General features: G+C 30.1%; 1 protein-coding gene across 3 annotated transcripts; it reads right to left on the minus strand.

Moving 5' to 3' along the window:
- Positions 1 to 17,516: 17,516 nt before the first annotated feature.
- On the minus strand, positions 17,517 to 21,876 carry LOC127062426 (vacuolar protein sorting-associated protein 28 homolog). Of its 3 annotated transcripts, XM_050990860.1 has the most exons (4): positions 20,286 to 21,871; positions 19,905 to 20,204; positions 18,662 to 18,887; positions 17,517 to 18,582 (listed from the first exon to the last, which is right to left on the minus strand). In XM_050990860.1, the coding sequence occupies exons 1-4, from the start codon at positions 21,746 to 21,748 to the stop codon at positions 18,163 to 18,165; spliced, it is 2,409 nt and encodes an 802-aa protein (XP_050846817.1). In that variant the 5' UTR covers positions 21,749 to 21,871; the 3' UTR covers positions 17,517 to 18,162. The 3 variants fall into 3 exon arrangements, with proteins under 3 accessions (XP_050846817.1, XP_050846722.1, XP_050846634.1); XM_050990765.1 differs by lacking the exons at positions 19,905 to 20,204; positions 20,286 to 21,871 and adding an exon at positions 19,178 to 19,315 and having other exon boundaries at positions 18,662 to 18,910; XM_050990677.1 differs by lacking the exons at positions 17,517 to 18,582; positions 18,662 to 18,887 and having other exon boundaries at positions 19,336 to 20,025; positions 20,110 to 20,204; positions 20,286 to 21,876.
- Positions 21,877 to 23,122: the final 1,246 nt, after the last annotated feature.

Raw genomic sequence — 23,122 nt, forward strand, 5'->3', positions numbered from 1 at the left:
GAATCCAATAAGAGTATAGAACTCGTTTTGTACTCGAAAGAATTCAATATTCCGTTCCCATCATTCTCAAAAATATCGAATTGTTCCTGATCGTGTTGAGCACGATAGATGAATGGATAAACGAAAGAAAAAAGAAAAGGAAAAGACGAAAGGATTCCTAGGAATAAAGTGGTGAATAACAATCAGGAAAAACCGAAGAGTTTTCACAAAAATGTGCGAGCTACTGAGCGAGCAAGCGAACGAACGAAAGGGAAATTTCGCATTCTCGATAAAATTCAACCTGTAGAAATGGCGTCGAAGGAAAGGACGAAGAAGAAGGTTGAATTTTTCGAGTATGATTCGTGATCCGGTGTGAGTGAATTTAGATTTTCAAAGTCGTGATTTCAGCGTCGAGAAGGAACGCCTCTGAAAAGGACGTCACGTATAAAAGGAATCGTAGAATCCTTGGATGCTTGTCGACTACTCTCCGGTTATCCTTTCCTCTTTTTCTGATTTCCTGCTGAGAATATTGACGTTATATTAAATCTCGTAGAGTCGGAAGAGTGATTTATCGCTCGATTCAACAAAAAAGAGAGAGAGAGAGAGAGAACGGAAACGAAAGGGAAAAAAGGACGAAGCATAAAGAGAGAGAGAGAGAGACAGAGAGAAAGAGAGAAGCTCCCGTAAATTCTTCCAATCGCCGACAAATGTTACCAATTTACTGACGAACAGCTGTGCTGAGATTTCGTATGAACATAGCGATACGCTTTCGCTTGTCTCTCGACGCTTTTTATTTTCTTTTTTTCTTCTTTCTTTCTTTTTTTTATTTTCTTTTTGTCAACTCGATAGATTTTTCCCTCGAATGATTTCTCTCGAACGTTATAGACTCGCTCGCTAGGATGTCAACGATGAAATACTCGTTATCCTTTCCTTCTTACTTTTTAGTTCTATCATCGATTGCATTGCTCAATGGTTACGTTTCACTCTTTCGTCGTCGATACGACAGACGTAAAAATAATATTCGATAAAGATCTGCTTTCACTCGATCTTTTCCCCCTTTTCTTTTTTTTTTCTTCTTCTTTTTCTTTTTCTTCTTCCTTTTTTTTTTCTTTTTTCCCCCATTTTTTTTTTTAAACCTACATAGATATCGATTTCACTCGCGTCGATTACAAAAATGCAATTTTCAGGAAATTCTTTCTGCAAATGTACGTTATTTGATCGAAACGCAATGTTTGACGAAGTTCCGGAAGTTCAAACAATATCGATCGAATAAGAAATTGAATGCGTCCATCAAATTCATATCCAGACACGGGCAGCCCTGTGCTCACACGCTACAGACCCGTTCTTTCATTTTTCATAGCCGGATTCGAACGGATTTTATGTCGCGTCAGCCCCTTTGAGCCATGTTCAAAACGTGAAAATTCAACGGTGAACGAACAACGCTGAACGACGACGTTTGATCAGGTTACATCTTCGACAAACGATCGTCCGTTCCTTCTACGACATTCGATCTATCGTTTAAATCGATCTCCATGTCATTTTTTTCATATTCTATTTCTTAATTTAGTTTTGATTTAGTTGTTAATAGTTTCAGCGTTTGAATTAAGTCATAAATATTTTATAATAAAAGTTTCTAATTTTACAATTGGTATATATGTATATAGCTATTTCATATTTAAATATTCTAATTTTTTAATTTAATTTTGATTTTATAAGAAATTATAGATAATTTATGTATAATCAGAATTTCTTTTTTCACAATTTTACATAGTTCCATTGATTTAGTTCATAAATAAATTTCTTGATGTTTTATTGTTATAAACTCCTTAGAAAAAAAGTTATTTATAAATTAACTCAAAGATTATTTATTTATTTATTTGCTATATCAAAGATTAATATTTGTTTATCAATTGCTATATCAAAGATTAATCTGTAATCTTTTATGTAATCTTTCTCTCTTTCTCTCTCTCTCTCCTTCTTTCTCTCTCTTTTGAATGTGTCTATCGTGTATCCCGTCCCGTTTTGCAGCTCGCGATCGAATTCCATTCCGGTTGAACAAGGTTGAGTCTGAACCTTGGTAAATCGAGTCGCGGCTTTCCTCTTTCTCGTTGTGCGTTCTGGAATCGAAGACGTTCTTTTCTACAGATTACTGCACTCCAGGAGACCGATTTCTCTTCGTTCCCGCATTTATCGGAACGAAATTTCCGTCCTCGTTTCCATGCAAATTTATCCGTGAAAAGAAGAAGAATAAGAAGAAAAAGGATTTAGTAGAATCGTTCGATCTTAGACGAGAGAGCTTCCGGTACAAACTCGGACGGTTCTCCTATATGATGAAAGTCATTCCGATGAAAATTTCAAATTTGATTTTCCGATCGAATTAATCGAACACCAATAAAATAAAGTATTTTCTTGTTTGGTGAAAGATATTACAAAAGTTTCATAAGGAACTTCTTATAATCGCATAAAAATAATAAGAAATTAGAAAACTTTCGCGAAGATCTTCCGGTAGAAATAATTTTTCAATATATATTACCGTATTTATCATTTTTAATTTCCAATATAAATATCAAATGATGTACGAAACACTGTACGAAGTAAATTAAAATTTTTTGTCTACGATCCAACATCCTTATAATCAGAAACACGAAGTTGAAAATAATCAAAAAGATATCAATTTCGTCAGGGATATTGCAAAATGTATAAGACTAAATATTATTTACAAAAAATAATGCTTGTAAGAAACTGATTGAATAGAAATATTGATAATTTTATATTGTATGCTAGGATCGCTTATCGGATATTATTCATTTTTATTTTTTTGAATTTCAATTGTGAACATTTTTAGCAAGTATGAATAAATCTTGCGAGAAAAAATCTTCGTTTTTTGCAAATCGACGTCGTCACTAGTATAAAACATCTCTTCCGTGAAAACTTTTTTATGCTTCTTAATATTCGGCATAACAGTATAAGCGGTTGCAAAACGACAATATTCTCTATGTCCTCTTATCACAAGACATAAAATTGTCGTCCGGTTTTTACGACAGACTTTATCTCGAGAAAAGCGAGAGAAAAGCGGGAAGAAGATTTGCATACGGCACTTCGACTCTCTCGAAACAATTCGAAGTGAGTATGTTATGGCAAAGTCGATATCCTAGCTATAACATTTCTCTACCAAACCTGCTATCGCGTTAAGATAAGAAAGTGGTTCTGATTATATATTTATTTATTTTTCACACCGGAAACATGCACAAGCCATATTCGTCCGATGCTTAATGATGCATACTTACTTTTATAAATAAAATAATATAAACGATTAAGTATTTAACGAGATAGATATTAAATTTATTACTGTAGCGATAAGTGTAGAATTTAAATTGATATTAAATAACAATTAAAAAATGCTTTAAAAATAAAAATATAAAAATTAATAAATAGTAATAATAAATTATATTAAACTAATTATAATAATATAATTAATAATAAATAAATTATATTAAAGTTATAATAAATTTGAAAAATCTTGTGCTGCGTACATTTGAAAAGTGTGTAAAATTGTTTTCTTATAACGAAATATAATAATTAATAAATTATAATAGTTAATAATGATGATGACAAAGCTATTGTTAGTATCAAAACAAGAACAAATATATTAATCCAGTAATGTTATTATACAATAATGATACATGTGACACGCACCAAGCATGCATATCCATTGAACGTGCCAGAAAATGCATTCTGTTATCATATTACCTATCTATTCTTATCGCTTCCTATTTCACATAGCAATAAATTACTTTTTATTCAACTGACTTTACATTACAGCATACGATTTATGAATGACAAATCACAAAAAATTAATAAATCTCATATATCATTCTAATAATAAATATATCTAAATTATTTCAATGTTCTAAAATAAAAACATATTAATATAACGAATGAAAAGAATCAAAAAAATAATTTTCTAAATATTCCAAAGTTACGATACAAGCGAGATATTTAATTGATTTTTTCTATGTAATAAAAAAGATTTTAATACGCAATTTAAAGTTTTTTCATTCTGATTAAATTAAAGATCCGTGCTTCTTTTAAATTATTTCAACGCATATTTTACGTGCCATAGAGATGAAATGATCTATCATCTCATAAATCATAATCATGAAATACTATCCAGCAAAAGCGACTATATGATAAGAAAAAAAAAGTGTTTGATAAGACAAGAAGTCATTTTCGATAACCTCGAAAATAACTCACCATCGAAAGTTGCCCTCTTGAACCACAGTCTGTGGGGGCTTCTTCGGCATATATCCACTTCTTGGCTTCATGCCCTAATCACTGCTTTAAAATTTACTCTAGATAATACGACGAACTTATTAGAAACCATAATTCCTCATGCGGTAAAATTTAAAAACTCGATCAAAAAAATATGAAAAATTTACAATATGAATGAGATTTTCACTTTTTTTACAGATAATTAACAAATCACAAATATACAAAGTGCTAATGTACGTAATTTTAAGAATACGACATATTCAAATATTTCTACAAATTAGAAAAAAATTAATTCCTTAACAAATGTAAAGACTACTTTAAACTATTTGATATATTTCCAAATGTAAAATTGCAAAGTAATTATGAAATAAATGAAATAGATACGTAGTTACGTTTCAAAGTATTTCCAAGTTTTCTGAACATGTTATTTATATTTAAAAGCAGAAATTTTCATTCGTAAGTAGAAATTAAAATAGCCATGGCAGCTTAATTAATTTTATGTATTCTGAAAATAATCATACATTCGCATAAAAGATATGCTACCTACCTATATGTACCTATATTTAAAAGATTCCAAAAGTTATACCGACGCATACGATTCGCAAAAATTCTTTTTCACGATTCTAATTCACGATAGTAACATATTAATTTAACGAGACGATACTAAATTTAATTCGAGTAATTCTACATTTTATTTATGTAGAAAAAAGAGACGAGAAAACTTATAATATAAAAACTAACCAATTATAGATTCACTAGGATGACTTTATTAAACAAAACTAAATAACGAAGTGCTCTCAATGACGGACGCAAACATACTGCCTCAGCCTTGTGTTTGTTATTCTAGACTCTCATCACATATATACACATACAATACATACACACATACATGCAATGTTTTTGTTATTTCATTCATACGTACCACCGATACTTTTCTTTACTAGGAGACTTAGTTGCAATACACATTGCTGTAACTAACCATCGATATGCCTAATCCTTTGCAAGGCAGTCGTTGACAAAATGACAAAGCACTCTATACTAGTTCTTTAACGTTATCGCTTACAATTCGGCAACTGACCAGTTAATCATCTTCGATTAAACTATACTCCGTTCAACGAGTCGAGTCAGTAGAGGTAAACAAAACATCACGTGATAGATGCACAGAATTCCAGCTATTAATTGCCGAACGGGTAGTGAATTGTTGAATTCAAGAGAGAATTTGCATAGGTCATTGTTAGGACTTGCTTCGACTTCCCTCCCGGAAAGTGTTACCGTATCTGAAGGTTGCGAATACGTTCCTGTTCTGATCACGTCCCAACCACGTACATTTGTTTACCTTTCCTAACTAGACTCATTGAACGGAGTACAGATGAGACGCGTATTAAACGGAGATGTCTCAAGACTCTCTACTGTAGGTTTTTGCACTCTGGTTTAATGTATATGTGAAAATCGTAAAACGTATTTATTGCTATAGATACTTTACTAATTTTTAAATATAGATATATATAGAGAAATACTATAGTGTATATATATATATATGTGTGTAAGTTAAAAAACTATGTATAAGTATATATATATAGGCATATGTTATCGATAATAAAACCAATAATGTGATAACAAATCCAAATATGTATATCAATAATAAAAATAAAAAATAGTAATATTAGATTATTCATACATATGCGAAGAAGAAATGAATCGACGGTACTTGAAAAAAATTCATTAGATCCAAATTACATAAAAAAATTACGAGATATTACAATTTTTGTAACGGAGGAAGATTCGTTCGGTTACAAACGTTTAATGTTTGGAATTAATTGCGCGCTGGAAATGTTTGAGAGAATTATGCGATTGATATTGGAAACTTGTGAAGGGGCAATATCTTTTATCGACGATATCATTGTAAATGGCAGGACCAAAGAAGAACTTGAAGTTCAGACTAAAGCCAATGCCGAAAGTATTAGTCGATAAAAGAATAAAGCTAAATAAGGATAAGTACTTATGTGTTTGGAAGAAAAGCAATTGTGTTTATGTGATATAGAATCTTGTGCTGTTGATATCAACCATTGAAATCGAAAGTAGAAGAAATGAAAAACTTTCATATTTCCAAAACTCTTGAGTATTAGGAATCAATGAATTTATATGAAATTTAAGAACAATAAATAAATAATGAATATCAGACATTATAACTATTAAAATTTTTAATTAACAAGTAGGAAAACATTAGAACTATATGATGCAAAACAGAAAATGATAATTACGATAGACGTGAGTCCGGTAGCTATAAGATGCATAATAACATAATCAAATGATCAGAATCGATGGAGAGTAATATATTATGTACGTAGAAGCTTAACAGACTGTAAAAGAAGATACTCACAAACCAAAAAAATAGCTTTAGGTATAGGTAATATATGCATTGGAAAGATTTTATAGCTGGTAGTATGATATAGAATCCGAATTAGTAACAGGTAATAAAGCACTAAAGTACATATATATATATATATATATATATATATATATATATATATATATTCCAAAATCAGAGCTCGGTGCAGACGAGCAGCAAGTTGACACATGGAATTTTATCGTCCGTCAAACGTGCGTTGCGAAATTCTGTCGTATTCACCGACCTTAACGTAGCAACTTGAAAGATGGATGTAACGTCTACAAACCATTTTAAGAAGTATAAAGTAGTATATGAAAAGAAATGTATACATAGCTGATATATTATCACGGTTAAGTGTAGAGAGTAAACATACAAATGGAAGCAAAAACGACGAAAGATATATCGCACAGGGAAGAAAGTAACACCACAAGCAATGACGATAAAAGAAATATAGAAGAAATCGAAGAAAGATAAGGTACTCTCAGAAGCAGTATGAAATAATAAATGGGAGGCATCAAGAAGCAGTACGAAATAATAAATGGGAAAGCATCAAGAAACAGTACAAAATAATAGGTGGAAGGCATAAGAAAAACTCGCCATTTAGAATTCCTAAGGATGAATTAATTATTCATAATAATTTAATATTAAGAGGAACGCGCAAATTGTTATTCCACAAGTTTAAAAAAAAAAGAGAAATTAGAATTAACGCACATGGGTCGCCCGCGACTTTTGACGATAAAAAATCGATTGAAAATAAAATTATGATAGAAAGTAATAGATAAAGACACGTTAAATATCGTTGAATTGTGTAAAAAATATCAATTAATTCAAAAAATTCTATAGTCAAACCTTTCGTTGTAGGAATTATACAATCAGTTGTAATGGATCGTTACCGACAAGTGAAAATATTTAGTTGTCACAGATTATTATTTTCGATATTTCAAAATGACAATATTAAATAACATAATAGCAAAAATAATAAAAAAACATTTATTTGAAATATTTGCGCGATTTGAATTTCCGAATATTACAGTTTGCAATTTACGGACAGATTTAAAAGCTTGACTAGGCGATAATAATATAAAAATAATACATACAACTCGATATTGATCTCAAATAAACTGAGAAATAGAAAAATGAAATAGAAGATTCTAAAACGAAATATAGCATATACAAAAGCAAAGAAATGAAGCAAAGAATTAATAATATATTTTTTAATTCATCATATTCAATTACAGAAGTTTCACTAGCACAAATGTTATTTGAAAGAAAATTAAAAATTAAATTACAAAAGTTAAGTAAAAATATAATATATCTGTTGATAAGAAAGGTAACAGAAAACGATACGTGAAAGAAAATTAAAGAAAAAAATCATTTCGATAGATATTTCGAAAATAAAACGAATGGAAAAAAGTTAGATTCGGAAGATAAAGTTTTGATTAAGAAAACAAAAGAAAATAAGTTAACCACGAATTTTAATTCAAAGAAATTTATATTAAATTTACAATAATGAGAAAGGGAGAGAGACAGAAAGAGAGGTAAAAACAGAAAAAGAAAGAGAAAGAAAGAGGAGGAGAGAGAAGAGAAAGAAAGAAAGAGAGAGAAAGAAAAACAAAGAGAAAGAGAGAGGAAATGAAAGAAAGAGAAAGGAAGAGAGAGAGAGAGAGAGAGAGAGAGAGAGAGAGAGAGTTGATCGAAAAGAGAATACAATTACTTCGAATCAAAAGAAGAAGAACAGTATAAGCAGAATTTGATACAATTTATGATACCAACGAAGAGGAAAAGATTAATGATGAGAGGAAAATCAGTAAAGATGAAAAATTGTCGGATAGCGAGCACAAAGTCAGTAGAAAAACGAAAGAAATTAGAAACTTTTTCAAATGTATCAAATAGACTAAAACGAATAAAAAAGATACCATAGAGATACGAAGATTATAGAATACGTTGAATTTAGGGTACATTGAAAAAAATAAAATAAAATAATTGTAAACTAGAAATAATGAAACGAGCGAAAGAAAATGTGTTAGATAGTTATCTAATAAGAAATTATATTGTAAGAGGAAGAGTCTGAATGTTTGTTTATAAAACTAAGCGTTCATTTGAGAATCTTTTGTGATAGTTATCCTCGAAGGTATTGTCAAACTTCGTATTCATTTGAAAATAAGTACGAGAATATTTACTCGACACCAAACAGCCAATAACATGTAATTGTTTTGAAATAGTAACTGATAGTCATTATTCAGATAACCACTGTTCCATAGTTTTGAAATAAACTTGAGATAATTTTATTTAATATTAAATTTACTTTGTAAAATTCATATTTCTTTAATTTTTTTCGTGCAAACATTTTTGTACTACTACTTTCTGATATAAAACTGTATATAAAACTGATTCGTATTCTAGAAAGCTTTCCGATAATAATATTCCTTTGTTTCCATTTGAGAGAATGGTATAATACAATCGCTTTCAGATAGTTGAACTATGCTCTGAAATAGTAACTTACAAATGCAATGTTCACTAGCAAAGAGATTTCTCTAGATGTATACAAAATTTCCATGAGACTTAAAAATACTTCGAAATAGAATATTTGCAATAGAATTTATCTTGTGATCATTCTCTAGTTTAATCTTGTGATCATAAGTAGAAATATATCAAACAGTTTTCAAATCTTTAAATTTATTGATTGACATTAATTTTTGTATAATTTATAAAAAGTTTTAAACGTATTTTACGATTAGTATATTAAAAATTATTATAGTATATCAACACTTCGTACATTTACGATTTGTCATTTATCTACAAATAAACAAAATTAAGATGTTATAAGTATTGTATATTTTTTGATCAAATTATTGAATTTTAACTTGTGAAGAGTTAATTCTTGTTTATATAATACATATCTGTTAGTTAATGTAAGTATTTCTACATTCATTGATGGATTTCTCTAATACAGCTTACGGGAACAATAGTTTTATGTATATATACATAAAACTATTATATTATTATATTACATATATATTTTTATATACATTTATATACATGTGCATATATTTAATTTTTTAAATAGGAAATATTCTTCTCTAATTTATTACATAGGCCACGAAACAAAAAGTGACTATATGCTGAAAAGTTTCTCACAAACTGTGATTAAGAGGGCAACTGAGTTATTTTCGAGGTTATCGAAAACGAGGCTCGTGATTTCTTATCAAATTCTTTTCTTTTCTTCTAACCACGTAGTCACTTTCGCTTGTCAGTAGTTTATCAGTAGATTTCTGTTAGAAATAATGGATCATTTCATCTCCTTAACACGTAAAATATGTGCCGAAATAATCTAAATTCTAAAAAATACACATATCTTTAGTTTAATTTGAGTAAAAAAATGTTTAATCATGTTTCAAAATCTCTTTTTATCGCACTAAAAAAAATCAATTAAATGTACTCTGAATCTAAATTTTCAAGTATTTAGAAAATTATTCCCTTATTGTTTTTATTCGTTATATCAATTTTTTTCTTGCTAGTGTATTGCAATAATTACGTATATTTATTTATATAAGATTCATTATCTTTTTATTATTTGTGATTTAGAAATTATATAGCACGTCGAGTCGCTTGAAAAAAAATATTATATTGGAACACAAAGTAGGAGATATAAGAAATAATAAGTATTATATTTCGATTGTATCATATTAAAAACTACTGATATACTTTTATATCTTAATTATACGACTTATAGCATTTTCTATAATTTCTCTTATCTCAAATAATCATCGAGAAAAATATATTGGTTTATAGTATAAAATAATTGCGATAATTGTATAAGAAAAAGAAATGATAAAATTGAAGACAATCCAGTAGCAATAATATCGTCGCCACGAAATTACGTTCCGTTAAATTCTTCGGTGAATTCTCAATGGAAACCATCTCATTTCGATTTTTCCCAGGAGAATCGAATTATCGATCGGACCAAACGTCCGAAGGCTATCGTAACGGCTGCGATTGTCGCCAGGCCTCAGGACACGCGAATGGCTCCCTTGTGGCACCCCTTAGAACACGATCTACCCCTATGAAACGAGCACGCACAGAAAGATCGTTAACGAACGATCGGAGTCTCTCTTTCTCTCTCTTCCTTTCTCATTACGACCACCGTAATCGCCGTGGCGGAATAAAAGTCAAAGAATCGACATTCTCTTTGCCAGAAGACAAATATCATTTCGTTTCTCGATTTCATAGCGGAACTTTTTTACGCTTTGCTTCGATCCGCTAACAAAGTAGATTCTTTCGATTATCGATCCGATACAAAAAAAAATAATTATAAAGTTCTAAATCATTCTAAAATGTAATATTGTATACTATATTCTTATTATTATTCTCATTATACATTCTCGAAGATTAATTATTTTTAAATTATATACGTGTTTTAAACTGAATTAAAAGATATACAATATCTTTTAAAAAAAATTTTAATTATTGGTTTTCTTTCTCCTTTTTCTTTTTTTTTCTTTTTTAGAACAAGAGGAAGACGAAAAAAAAGGTGTTTCTACTTTATGGGCAATTTTTTCGGACAGGGAATACTTATCGAATTCGAACGTTATAATGGCTATGGCGATCAAATGCTTGAGTAGCCGACAGCATCAACATAAAGTACGTCCCAGAGGATGGCTTCATCAGAATGAAATACTGCAAGGAGAAACTAATATCATACATGCAACACGATCTCCGTAGTTCGCTACGATTTGTATGCGATTTCAGTAATCTCCGTCATCTTGGAAATTGCATGTCTCGCCGTGTCATGAATGAATACCATGAGATAACGAAGCTTTCGAAACGAATCCCTCGAGTACTTAAAAAAAGAAAAAAAAAGAGAAAAAAGAAAGAAAAAGAGAGAAAAGGAAAAAGAAGTAATTGATCCTTCCGGATCATTAATTTCTTTTTCTCTACGAGTCTGACGAGAATTCAAGCTCTCAAGTCCGTATAAAACTCATTTTTATTGAATTTTATCTGAAACACTGATCTTGTCTACTCGTTTATAAAATAACTGATACGACAGGAATTTCTTTACGGATCAATTCCCGAAAGTCGGCAAAGTTATCCTCTCGCAGAAAGTATATGTATGTTAAACCAGCAAAGATCGTCGAACTTGCCACAAGAAGTCTCTCGTTAGCTTATCTTTTAAACGAAAATTTTAAATCGGTACTTTGCCCGGGATACCGTATCCCCAAAAGAAAATCTTTTTTTAGATACGAACATCGTCGAAAGCAAGCTCGTTCCTTCCTCACGATATATTTCTACTCTTTTTTAGACCTTGTTAAAGGTATCACTTTTACCTATAAAATAAAAAATAAAAAAAAAAGGAAAAATATCGATGAGAAATTTGAGAAAAAGTAACCAAAAATGAAGAAGGATAGAAAAATCGTAAAAGATCCCCCAAACAACTTTCGTATAAGAGAAGTTATCGGAGAACGAATTTACGCCGTAGCCTTTTACCTTCTCTTCATTTTTCATCGATCAAGAAGTCGCATTTCTCGTTTCTCTTCGATAATCTCGCATCTCGTAGACCGTACTCGGACGAGCGTAAATCCGATTTCGCGAGGGATATCATCGTTCTTCGAAACACGTAAAAGAAGAGAAATATCGTTCAGATACTCAGGTGCTCGGAAGTCGAGAAAGAGGGGGAAGAAAGAAAGAGAGAGTGAATGAGAGAGAGAGAAAAAGAGAGAGGAAAGGAGAGAAAGGGAGAGAAAGATTCGGATATCGCTTCCTGTACTCACGAACCCACCCTTTTTCTTTCTACCCCGGCGCTGACGTATCGGGAACAATTTTTCAAAAGCAGCTCACGTAGCACAGATGCGATATGCTTTTTAAGCGACAAAGCTACGTCGAAGCTGCGTGTGTTCGCACGAAATACCCTGCGTTTCGTTCGCTTGCGTGTCTGTCCGTGACGTACATACCTATTTCACTGTGCATATTTTTGTATATGAGAGCGCACATGTATATGTGTATATTATGCTACATATATGTATATGAATAGGTACTCGGTAAAGTTAGAAAGCACTCAATTTGAGTACGTCACTGGGATTTATGGCGATGCACAGATAATGGAGAAAAAATCGTGCGGTAATACGAAATCTATGAGAGACACACCGGTCTTTACGATACGATTTCTGCCGGGGGAACTCCTCGAAATCTTCCCGATAGAAATTTATCTACGATAGGAAAGAGAAAAAGAAAAAAGCTTCAGAAATACCGTAATCGACTACAGCGCAAACGTGGAATTTTAATCGACTTTGAACAAAAATTCGATAAAAGAAATATCTTCTTTGTAAAAAATCTACAATAACATATATTAAATATATATAAAAATATATAATAATATATAAATACATGAAAAAAAATATATATTTTAAATTTGTTTTTCAGATCTTCATTATCGATGATCAATAAAATAACAATTTAAATAAGATAATCTCATTTAAATCATCAAATCATTCAAGTCATTCAAGTTATTCAAATCTCATTTAAAAAATATATATATATATTAAAACTTCGTCAAGAAAAAGAAGATATTTGTCTTTTATTAGCGTAGATTACAAGCAATCGATAAAACCATGGTAAATAGTTTAATATTCAAACAAAATAATTGAACGTTTCATGAAAGACATTTGCTTATGTCATATTTTTGTCTCATTTCTATCTTTTTTCCTATTTATTAAATTCTTTTTTTTTCTTTTTTTCTTATGACTTCCACATTTGAGTTCAAATGCAGTCCTGACACTTAAGACATAAACACGTAGTCTAGACGACAAGTCCACCCTTTCCATTCTCTGATTGCATCCAAAGAATGCAACCACGATCTCGTCAACGCAGCCCCTCGTCTACTATCCTCACGCACGACAATCTGGAAGACAAGTGCCTCTTCTTCCTTTTCTATTTTTCTTTTCGCTTTTCTTTTTCTTTCTCTTTCTCTTTCTCTTCATCTTCTTCTTCTTCTTCTTCTTCATTTTGCAATTCTCTTTTTTCTTCGTTCTTCGTGAATAACATCTACAATACTACAAGGAATATACTCTTTCTCTTTCTACATATTTCCTTTACTTTCGTTTTTATTCGTAATCTTCAAACGAAACAGGCCGACAGAAAAGAAAACAACAAATATATTCTCATCATTCTCGAATGAAAAATAAAGATCATATATACATATATATTCAGCTTCTGCTATCTACATTTATTTTTTTAATTACTTGTCAGAGAAAAATTATAACATCAAGAGTAATATATACTTTGATGACAAAAACAAAGAAAATCCTTTGAGATCATTTTCTTTGAAGTATTATATACATCCTAATTTGTAAACTACAAAGACATTCAAATAATTTTGTCATTTCAATTTTTAATTCTTGGTATTACAATTTTTTTTTTTTTTCTTTAGTTTATTCTCAGTCAACTCTGATTTAACTTTTTCTGGTTTTGATATATCATGTGTTTACGTACGTATACATACAGGATATCTCAAAATAAGTGGGAAATATTTTAAGAGGAAAGGAATGACTTTAACATATCTAAACAACGAAAGAAGTACGTATAAACGTATGTCCTATTTGACTTTGTTTTTGAGTTATAACAGATTTGATTTTCAACGAACTCTATCTGCTTACTTTCATAAGAGATGTTCAAAATGACCTTCTTTCATCTGAATATAAACAGACGTCTCATCAATGACTGTTTTATTCTCTTCATATGTCCAAACGTTGCTCGAATTTGCTGGAAACTTTGTCCAGTTCTTTCACAAAGAGTTTCAATATTATCGATAGATGTTCCGTACATAATGGATTTCGTCTATCTAATGAAAGAGTTATCGTGATATATAATTCGTTATTATTCGAAAACAAAGTCAAATAAGACGCGTGTTTAGATAACTTTGTCTTTTGGATACGCTCAAGTCATTCCTAAAATATTTTCCATTTGTAATAAGACATTTTATACGCTTTAAAAAGAATTTGTAAATAAAATTATTCCCTACCTGTATTATTAACTAAATAAAGTGTCGCGTCGGTTTAAAAAAAGAGAAAAAAATGTTGTACCAACAATTAGTAGTCACACATAGTGTAGGAGGTTAAAGATCTGATGAATATTTAAATAAAACGAGATAGGAGAAATTAAGAGAAAAGGAAAGGAAAAAGAAAGAGAGAGAAAGAGAGAGAGATGGAATAGCAGAGTAAGAAGATGAAGGAGAGATAGGGAAAATAAGTCTTCCGAGCATATTTACTCGCGATTCGAGGGATTTAGATTGAAATAACATCGCGTAAGCGAGCGACAGGATGGATCGACGAGTAAAGCCCGTGGAACGAGGTCGAGAAGGGAAAAGGAAGGAAGCGTCAGCGTCTCTTCGAGAAAATATATATATATATATATATTGACTCCCGCCAAAAGACACCTCGAACATTTTCTGTCATGATGGAATAGCTTCGAGATTGCTTTAAAGAGAAACAGGACCTTAAGCTAGTCTCGATGGCAAAAAGATTGTGTTTTCTATTCTATTTAAGTGAAAAATAATACGAATATTTTACGAAATAATTAGGAATATAAAAATAATAGAATTGTAAATGGTCAACAATTAAAGTGACATTAAAAAAAAAAAGAAACGAATAAATACACAAGAGTCTACGTACATTAATTGTGTATATTTTAATGTCTAACAGATGGCAAAAGTTTGTAGCATTTATGTATATTATTATTTAAACAAAATAAAATTGTTAAATATCTTTAACTCGATTAAATATCATATTTTATTTCTAATTATTTCATGTGTATTTATAAAAACTTATCAAATCCATTACGAAGTACACAGATATATCTGACAAGACACAAAAATCCTTTGTAAGTTACGTTCAAGATCGGTTCGAGAGAGGCACCGTCTTCGAAGAGCTCTTATTTCGTACCTACTTGAGATCCTTTGGGTTTCACCCTCGTCTAAAAGAAGGATCAACCGTTGACGTTGACGAGTATCCTTCGAATTGGCTGACAAAATGTCCAATACCGTTCTCCCTTTAATATGTCAAAATATAAAAAACGTTTCTTCGTGAAGATGGAACTACTTTCTTTTTTTTTCTATCTTCTTTACTTCGAATTTTTCAAGTAAAAATAAGAATATTTTTTTCTTTCCAGACATCGTTCGTTATCTTTCTAAAATAAATTGGAAGATCCATGAGATTAAAGGAATTCGTTATAGCTCGTTTCGTGCGTTTGAATAATAATTAGCGTAACTTCATTGATAAATCAGAACGAATGAAAAGCCGACTCATACGTTCGATAGAATCTGCAAAAATGGACGGTCTCTATATTCAATGAAATAGAGGTTTGATTTTCGGTTATATATCACGGAAGCTCGCAATGAATCGATCGAAAGTCAGCCAATGGGCGAGGTATATTTACTCGAGAGTATTTCCCTAACACGATATGCATCACTTATCGTCTAGATACGATAGAAATGTTCTGACGATCATCTCTGAATTTTTTAATGCGAATTGAAAAATTCTAAATTTACGAAAGCAAAAGCCAATTTATTTGTCTTCGTTTTATTTTTATATTTCTATCTATCACGATTTAATGTGTTTGTATTATTATATTTATCATGAATATATAAAATGTTAATAAGTATTAATTATTTTATTAATTATATAATTATCATTATTAATTTAGAATTCGCTTAACGTTTAAAATTCATGTTAAAAAATAAAACTGCAAGATTTAGGAAGTAACAGCGAACACAAACGGAAAGAGAAACAAGTTGACGGGGAGAGATTGTAGAGATTTTTATTATTAAAATGCTGACCGTAGTAACGAATCTGTCTAAAAGGAACAACGTTGCAATGGCCAAATGCCAACGACCGAATATTCCATTACGGAGACAGCCAATGACTGAATCTCTCCGTTTCAATGTCGCCCTCTTCTGCCCTCGGGCATATGCAGAGCCCTTCATAAAGAAATTCTCTCGTTTGCCGACTAAAAAAGGGGATAGAAAAAGAAAAAGAAAAAAATTTGTGTGAGAGAGATAGAATTATATCGAAAAAGAAAATTTACGAATATTAATCATATCGAAATATCATATAAACCATTTTCATAAATGATTCACACGTACATACACATATCAGTAAATATTAAAAATATTAAAATTGTTATTTAATTATTTGCTCAGAAAATAGAACCGAATAAGACGAGTATTTTGACTCGAAATTTCTAATCGTGGTTTAAGAGAAAGATTTTCCTCGGAAAACTTTCGTAAAATACGACAAGTAAACGAAAAGAAAGAAAGAAAGGAAAAAGTAAAGAAGTATAGTTGGAATCGCAATATCCGCGAGTCACGCGTAACGTTGCTTTTGGCGAACGAAGAAAGAAATAGACCGACGGTAAAACCGGCAAGGTAGATTTGCTTGTTGGTAGAGCTTCGGTTTAATTTAGTTTAGCTTGGTCAATAGTTTGGCTGTTATTGTACTTGAACGACCGTGGCTGCCGGCATCACTGTTGTTGCTGTTGTTGTTGCTGCCGCTCCTACTACTACTGCTGCTACTACTACTGCCTGCGAGCGTCGGACTACCCTCTTCATTTGCATACCGGGTGTACCCGCGTAAATACGACTTGGAAAAGTCTGCAGCCGGCACATCAAAGGGACGCGGCTCGAATTAAACCCACGCTGGCATTGTTCGCAAACAGCCTGCCCGAGAGATATCGAAGCTTTGCCATCGACAGGATCGATCGATACCATTCGAGCAGGTTTCTAGCTGTATTAGACTTTAGCTCACACGTTTTCGATCTTTCTGTAACTTTTTAATAGATTGATGAATCATCGAGAGATTCATTCTTCAAAGTTCAATTAAAATTAAAGTAAAATTCTATTCCTTTTTATTTTCTTCGATATAATCAAAGCAACAAATAGTTCATATTAACAAACACAACGCATGTGCTTATCCTAGACTACTCTACATTTAATATTCGCAAACGTTCGACGTAAAGTTATCCAAAAATTAGTTTTTGATTCACAAAACAGAAAAAAAAAGATCTAAAAAACAAAAAATTCATTTAATGATTTTTGGCTTTCTTTCTTATTCCCCGAATAGAGAATCACAATTACAAATAATTTTATCACTCTAATAATATACATATCTTTAACATCAGGTGTCACACACTTTGCAATTCACTGTGTACGGTTTAGAAAGTATCACATCGAAAATAGTTAACTCTGTGCATAGCTATACATATGTATATATATATATGTTTTTATATATATACGTCACTTATATTTATATTTAACTCAGTTACACGTAGCGAGCAAATGGTAATACGATAAATCCTTCGATATCATTATCTTCGCATAAAATTGAAGGAACAATCGGAGGAATATGATTCGACATGAGTAGTTCTCATTGCAAAAACTTACGTAATTGCACGTAATACGACCTGAACGATTGGAACGAATATCACTGCATTAATAAAAATAATGTCTGAGCAGTGAATTTGTTGAATATCCAAAGTTAAGAATTATGTAAAATTTTGTTGAAAGCATTATAAGATGTTTCAAGATCAAAAATAAGTTGTCTCACTTGTGTATCTGACAGTTCATCTGAAGCAGACATATTATTTAATGTCTGTAACCATTCTGCAATCTTTTCTTTTCCATTAAAATCGCTGGATAATATACTAAGACGATTCATTGTATCCATTAAATCCCTCAAATCTGGATGTAACTGATCCATAGCTTTGATTTCTAGTCGAAGTTTGTCCATCAAAGTAATGAACAATGAAACAATATCTGCGATACACTTAGAAGTATTTCCTTTGTCATCTTTGATTGTAATTGGTCTATCTTCCTTAATCCTTTCCAGAGCAGCTGGACAATCCAACCGAAATGCTCTTGCAAATGCATCTATTGTAGGAAACTGGTCGCTTTGAACCTAATATATAATATTCGTATATAAGATAAAATGAATTATAAATAATGTTAACCTATAAATATCATATCAAAACATATACCTGTTTAAATGCTGCTCTGTATTGAACTAACAATTTACTGCATGCTGCTGTATACTCCTTCGGTGTGACACAATCTCTGATATAAGCCTTTTCTAAATGTTGCAATGTATTAACCACTGCATAAAGATCAGCTTGATTGTCATGCTTTTCTCTTTCTCTGGCATTTTTATATAATTTCACTTCTTCGTATAATTCTGGACGATCTTGAGCAACCGACATTATTGTGTATGGAATAATAGAAGAGTGAAACTGGAATTAAAAAAACAATATAAGAGGTTAGGTAGACAAATAGATATAAAAGATAATTAATCTACGTTAGGCTTTATAAATAATAAAATTATAATACAGTATTAGTATAATTCAGTATTAGTATTTGAAAAGATAAAATATTGATTATCTTTATAATATTCTTATCATTTATCGCATCGACCTATGACACATCAATCTCATAATATTAAACTACGTATAAAATCCGTGTTATTTGATAAAAAAAAATTATAATTGTATATTACATACCTAAATAAACTATTGTCGGACAGGATAGCCTCAAATTGTGGTAATTGTATTAAAAAGAACAATAATTTTTAATTGATTTAATTGACACGATATACAAAGACTTCGAGTCCGCGTAGACATTAATGCCATCTACTGGACAAGCTACAAAAAAAAGATGGATTCTATACCATCTCAGCACGTTTCAATTGATTTCAAATTAATTATTTTTGCAGTAATCTTCCATTCGTCGTTATTCGATAAAAAGAAAATATGGGATTAAAATAAACATATATAAATTCACTTTTGTAACAAATGTAAATTTATCTAAAGATAACAGAGTAATCGAATGATGAAGAAATGGATATAATTACAATATGTAAAAATCATATAATAAACAAATTATTAAAATCTACTACATACATTACATTACAATAAAAGAGTTACAATCTCATTTCCTAATTTGTTTTAAAATTTAAATATTTTTTCCATTACGTCAAATTTTTCATCGTTTGATCTTTCTTTGCAAGAAGAAAGTATTTTTTCCATTTCTAAACATGAACAATGAAATTCTTTAATGTGTACTTTCTCCTTTCTTCTGTCAGGTACCTTAATTTTGTTAAGTATAACTTTTCTTTGCTCGTTCGAAACAATTTTAATATACGTTATGTTTAATACCGATTTGGAATCATCCATTATATCCCATGGTGGATAGATGTTTACAATGCTTTCTGATTTCATTTCAATCTTACCTACGATATCGGGTATAACAATCATAGTAATCATTTTATATGATATTTTTTCACTTGATGATTCAGACAGATTAGATTTTCTATGATTTTCGTTAGTATTTAATAAATTAAAAGAATCATCTAAAACAATTCCTTCTAAAAATTGTCTGTACAAATGCATTGTACATTTATCTACATATACGACCACGTGTGGCATAGACGTACCATCTATATCTGCTTGCTTCATTTGATGTTGCCACATACGAACAAATGATGTTTGTCTATTTACCAATGATTGCAATTTTGCTGCTAAACTGTTCCTAGAACAAAAATAGAATTTTATGTATTAATATATAAGAGTTGCCGTATAGAGAGATATTTAAATTATTGAAAATATTTACTTTTTTATTCTGCGCTTTTTCTTACAAGAATCTAATATTTGTAAAGTCATAGCAGGCCAGCTATTTGTTCTTACTGGAGATGTAGCAGTACTTATAATAAAATTTGTTTGACTTAATCTACTATCTATGCTCTCATTAGAAAAGCTTGTTGCTTGAGATATTTTGTCTAATGAATGATTATTTTGAAATATAGATGATACAGATTTTATGGATTCTGTTTTAGAACACAATATTTCATCTGAATCTTTAGGAGATTCTATATTCCATTTATCTGCAATCTCACGAGAAAGTTTATTCTCATTAACTTCTACTTCAGAATAAAATGTCTTGTCTGAATCTTTAGAAGAAGCAGCAGACCATTCATCTATAGCCTTACATAAACTTTCGGATACAATATTAGACCCAGAAATAGAGTTTTTTGTTAAAGCAATCACTTCTTCATTATCTATATCTTCTATCATACTATTTATTATTTCATCATTATCACTACTTAAATCTGTAATCTCTTTGTGCTCTGTTATATTACCATCGTCGCTAGATACTGACTCAATCACTGGACTGTTTTTATCTATAGAACTATTGTTAATAATTACATTATCTTCTATCATAGAAGAGTTTGAGAGAGTAGGAATAATCATATTCTTTGATACACAAATTTCTTCATCATCTTTACCACAATCTATTTTTTCCTCTTTTGTACTAGATGTAAAAATTTCAGGACTTAAAGAATTAAAATTTGGTGATGTATTAGAAGGTAATAAGTTTATATTTCTATTACTGCAATTACTTGTCTCAACAATAGCAGTATTTAATTTATATATTTGATTATTTTCAGTAATGCATCTTCTACGTCTCCTTTTGTAATAATATGGATCTCTAACTAATATAGGAGATTTGTTGTTTACATTTTGTGAACTATCATGTTTAGAATTTGCTACAAAAAGACTTTTTTTTGTGTTAACATGATCATCTATATGCAACTTGATTTGTTTCTTTTTAGCAGAATGATTTAACTCCTTTCTATTCTTTCGTTTTAAGGTACCAAGAATTGGTGAAGTTTTTAAATGTTTACATATTTCACTTTTTATAAGATTATAATCTGACTTTGATCTTATATTATTATAGTATTTACAAACACCAAGAATAGGAGAAGTTTGTGCTTGTATTGATATAGACGCACCCAATATAGGTGATGATTGATAAGATCCTTTATTGGTTAGATCATCGTTATTGTTATGAATTTCAATCCACTTGCGTACAAAATCTTCTTTTTCTGTACTAGGTATTCTTGCCACATTTTCGTTAATTACAAATTTATTACCATCAGGTTTCTTTAATCTATCAACTGTATTTAAATTTATAATAGATTGACCAAAATTTAACCTCTTGACATATTTTGGTTTTCTTTTATATCTCTCATTTTGGGGAACATTTTCAATTTCAGTATCATCGGAACTTAACATTGGAATATAGAATGTATAATCTGAAGATAATATATGTATATATATATACAAATTTTTATATATTAAAAACGAAAAGAAACAAAAGAAACATGACACAGTACACTGATAGTCGCCATATTGTAATTCGATGAAAATAAATAAAGTTAAAAGGAAAGTAAAATCTTGAGACCATATTCATCTTGATCTTATATAATACATGACGCAAAAAGTATGCGAAATTTGTACAAATTTATGTAGAAATTAGAAGTAACTTGGATAAATAAAAAATTATAAATAAACAAAATATTTAAACTTTATCAAATGTCTTGGATGTTGGGTGCAGTAAGTTATGTGTACATACCTGAATCGATCGAAATTTTAGCGGGGAAATCGTAATCATAACATTAGATTTTAATTTTATTTATTTGCATAATTTTATTTATCATTGTAAAGATAAACAAAAATTATTATACATTAAACAATTACAAATCAAATAATAAAGAATAATATAGAAAATATGTATATAGAAGTAATATTAAAGTTTCTCGTCTATTTAAAAACATGAAAAGGAACTCTTATTAAAAAATCTTGTTTATTGCTACACATTAACATTACATTTATTTTCTGATATTTTCTAAATAGCTTTTCTACGTATGTATATATAATCATGAAATATTTGGACCGTAAAATACAACTCGAATAGCTGGATGAAATTCCAATCCCAAATAACCATTACGTGCATTATGGCGAAAATGTTGCATTCGAAGCTTAAAATTCCAAATACGCTCGATGTTTTTCCAATAATTTGAAATATACGATAAAGAGAGGATTAAAATATTATAAAAAAAAAAAAAATGAGAAAGAGAAAGAAGGAGAACAATATTACATTTTTATAAAGCATTAACATATATCGAAATGTATTAAAATCGTACTGGGAATAATTCCATTGATCATTCCAATGAAACGTGATACGTAAAATATCTTTTTAACGTAAAGAATTCAAAAAATACGATGACTATTGTAATTCACAATGGACAACCATAATTTATTCGGAATAAAATCAAAAACAATTATAGTTATAAATTATTTTCATCAAATGAAAATAACAATCAATTTTCAGTAAATGAATAAGACTTAAAATTAATAAGACTATTAATTTTCAGTAAATAATAAGACTTATAATATAAAATAATGAATAAGACTTAATATTAATAATAAGACTATAAATGAATATACTTATTAATTAGATATGTAGTCCAATTCCTAATAATCTTCTTTGTCGTAACTACAGTAAAAAATAATTACATGGTCCCATAATCGGTAACATTTCCCTCTACCCTCTTACACATCTTTAATTCATCTTGTGTCTTCATTTTCGCTTTATAGAAAACGAAA

Source organism: Vespula vulgaris, chromosome 1, assembly GCF_905475345.1.
Source record: "Vespula vulgaris chromosome 1, iyVesVulg1.1, whole genome shotgun sequence".
NCBI classification, from domain to species: domain Eukaryota; kingdom Metazoa; phylum Arthropoda; class Insecta; order Hymenoptera; family Vespidae; genus Vespula; species Vespula vulgaris.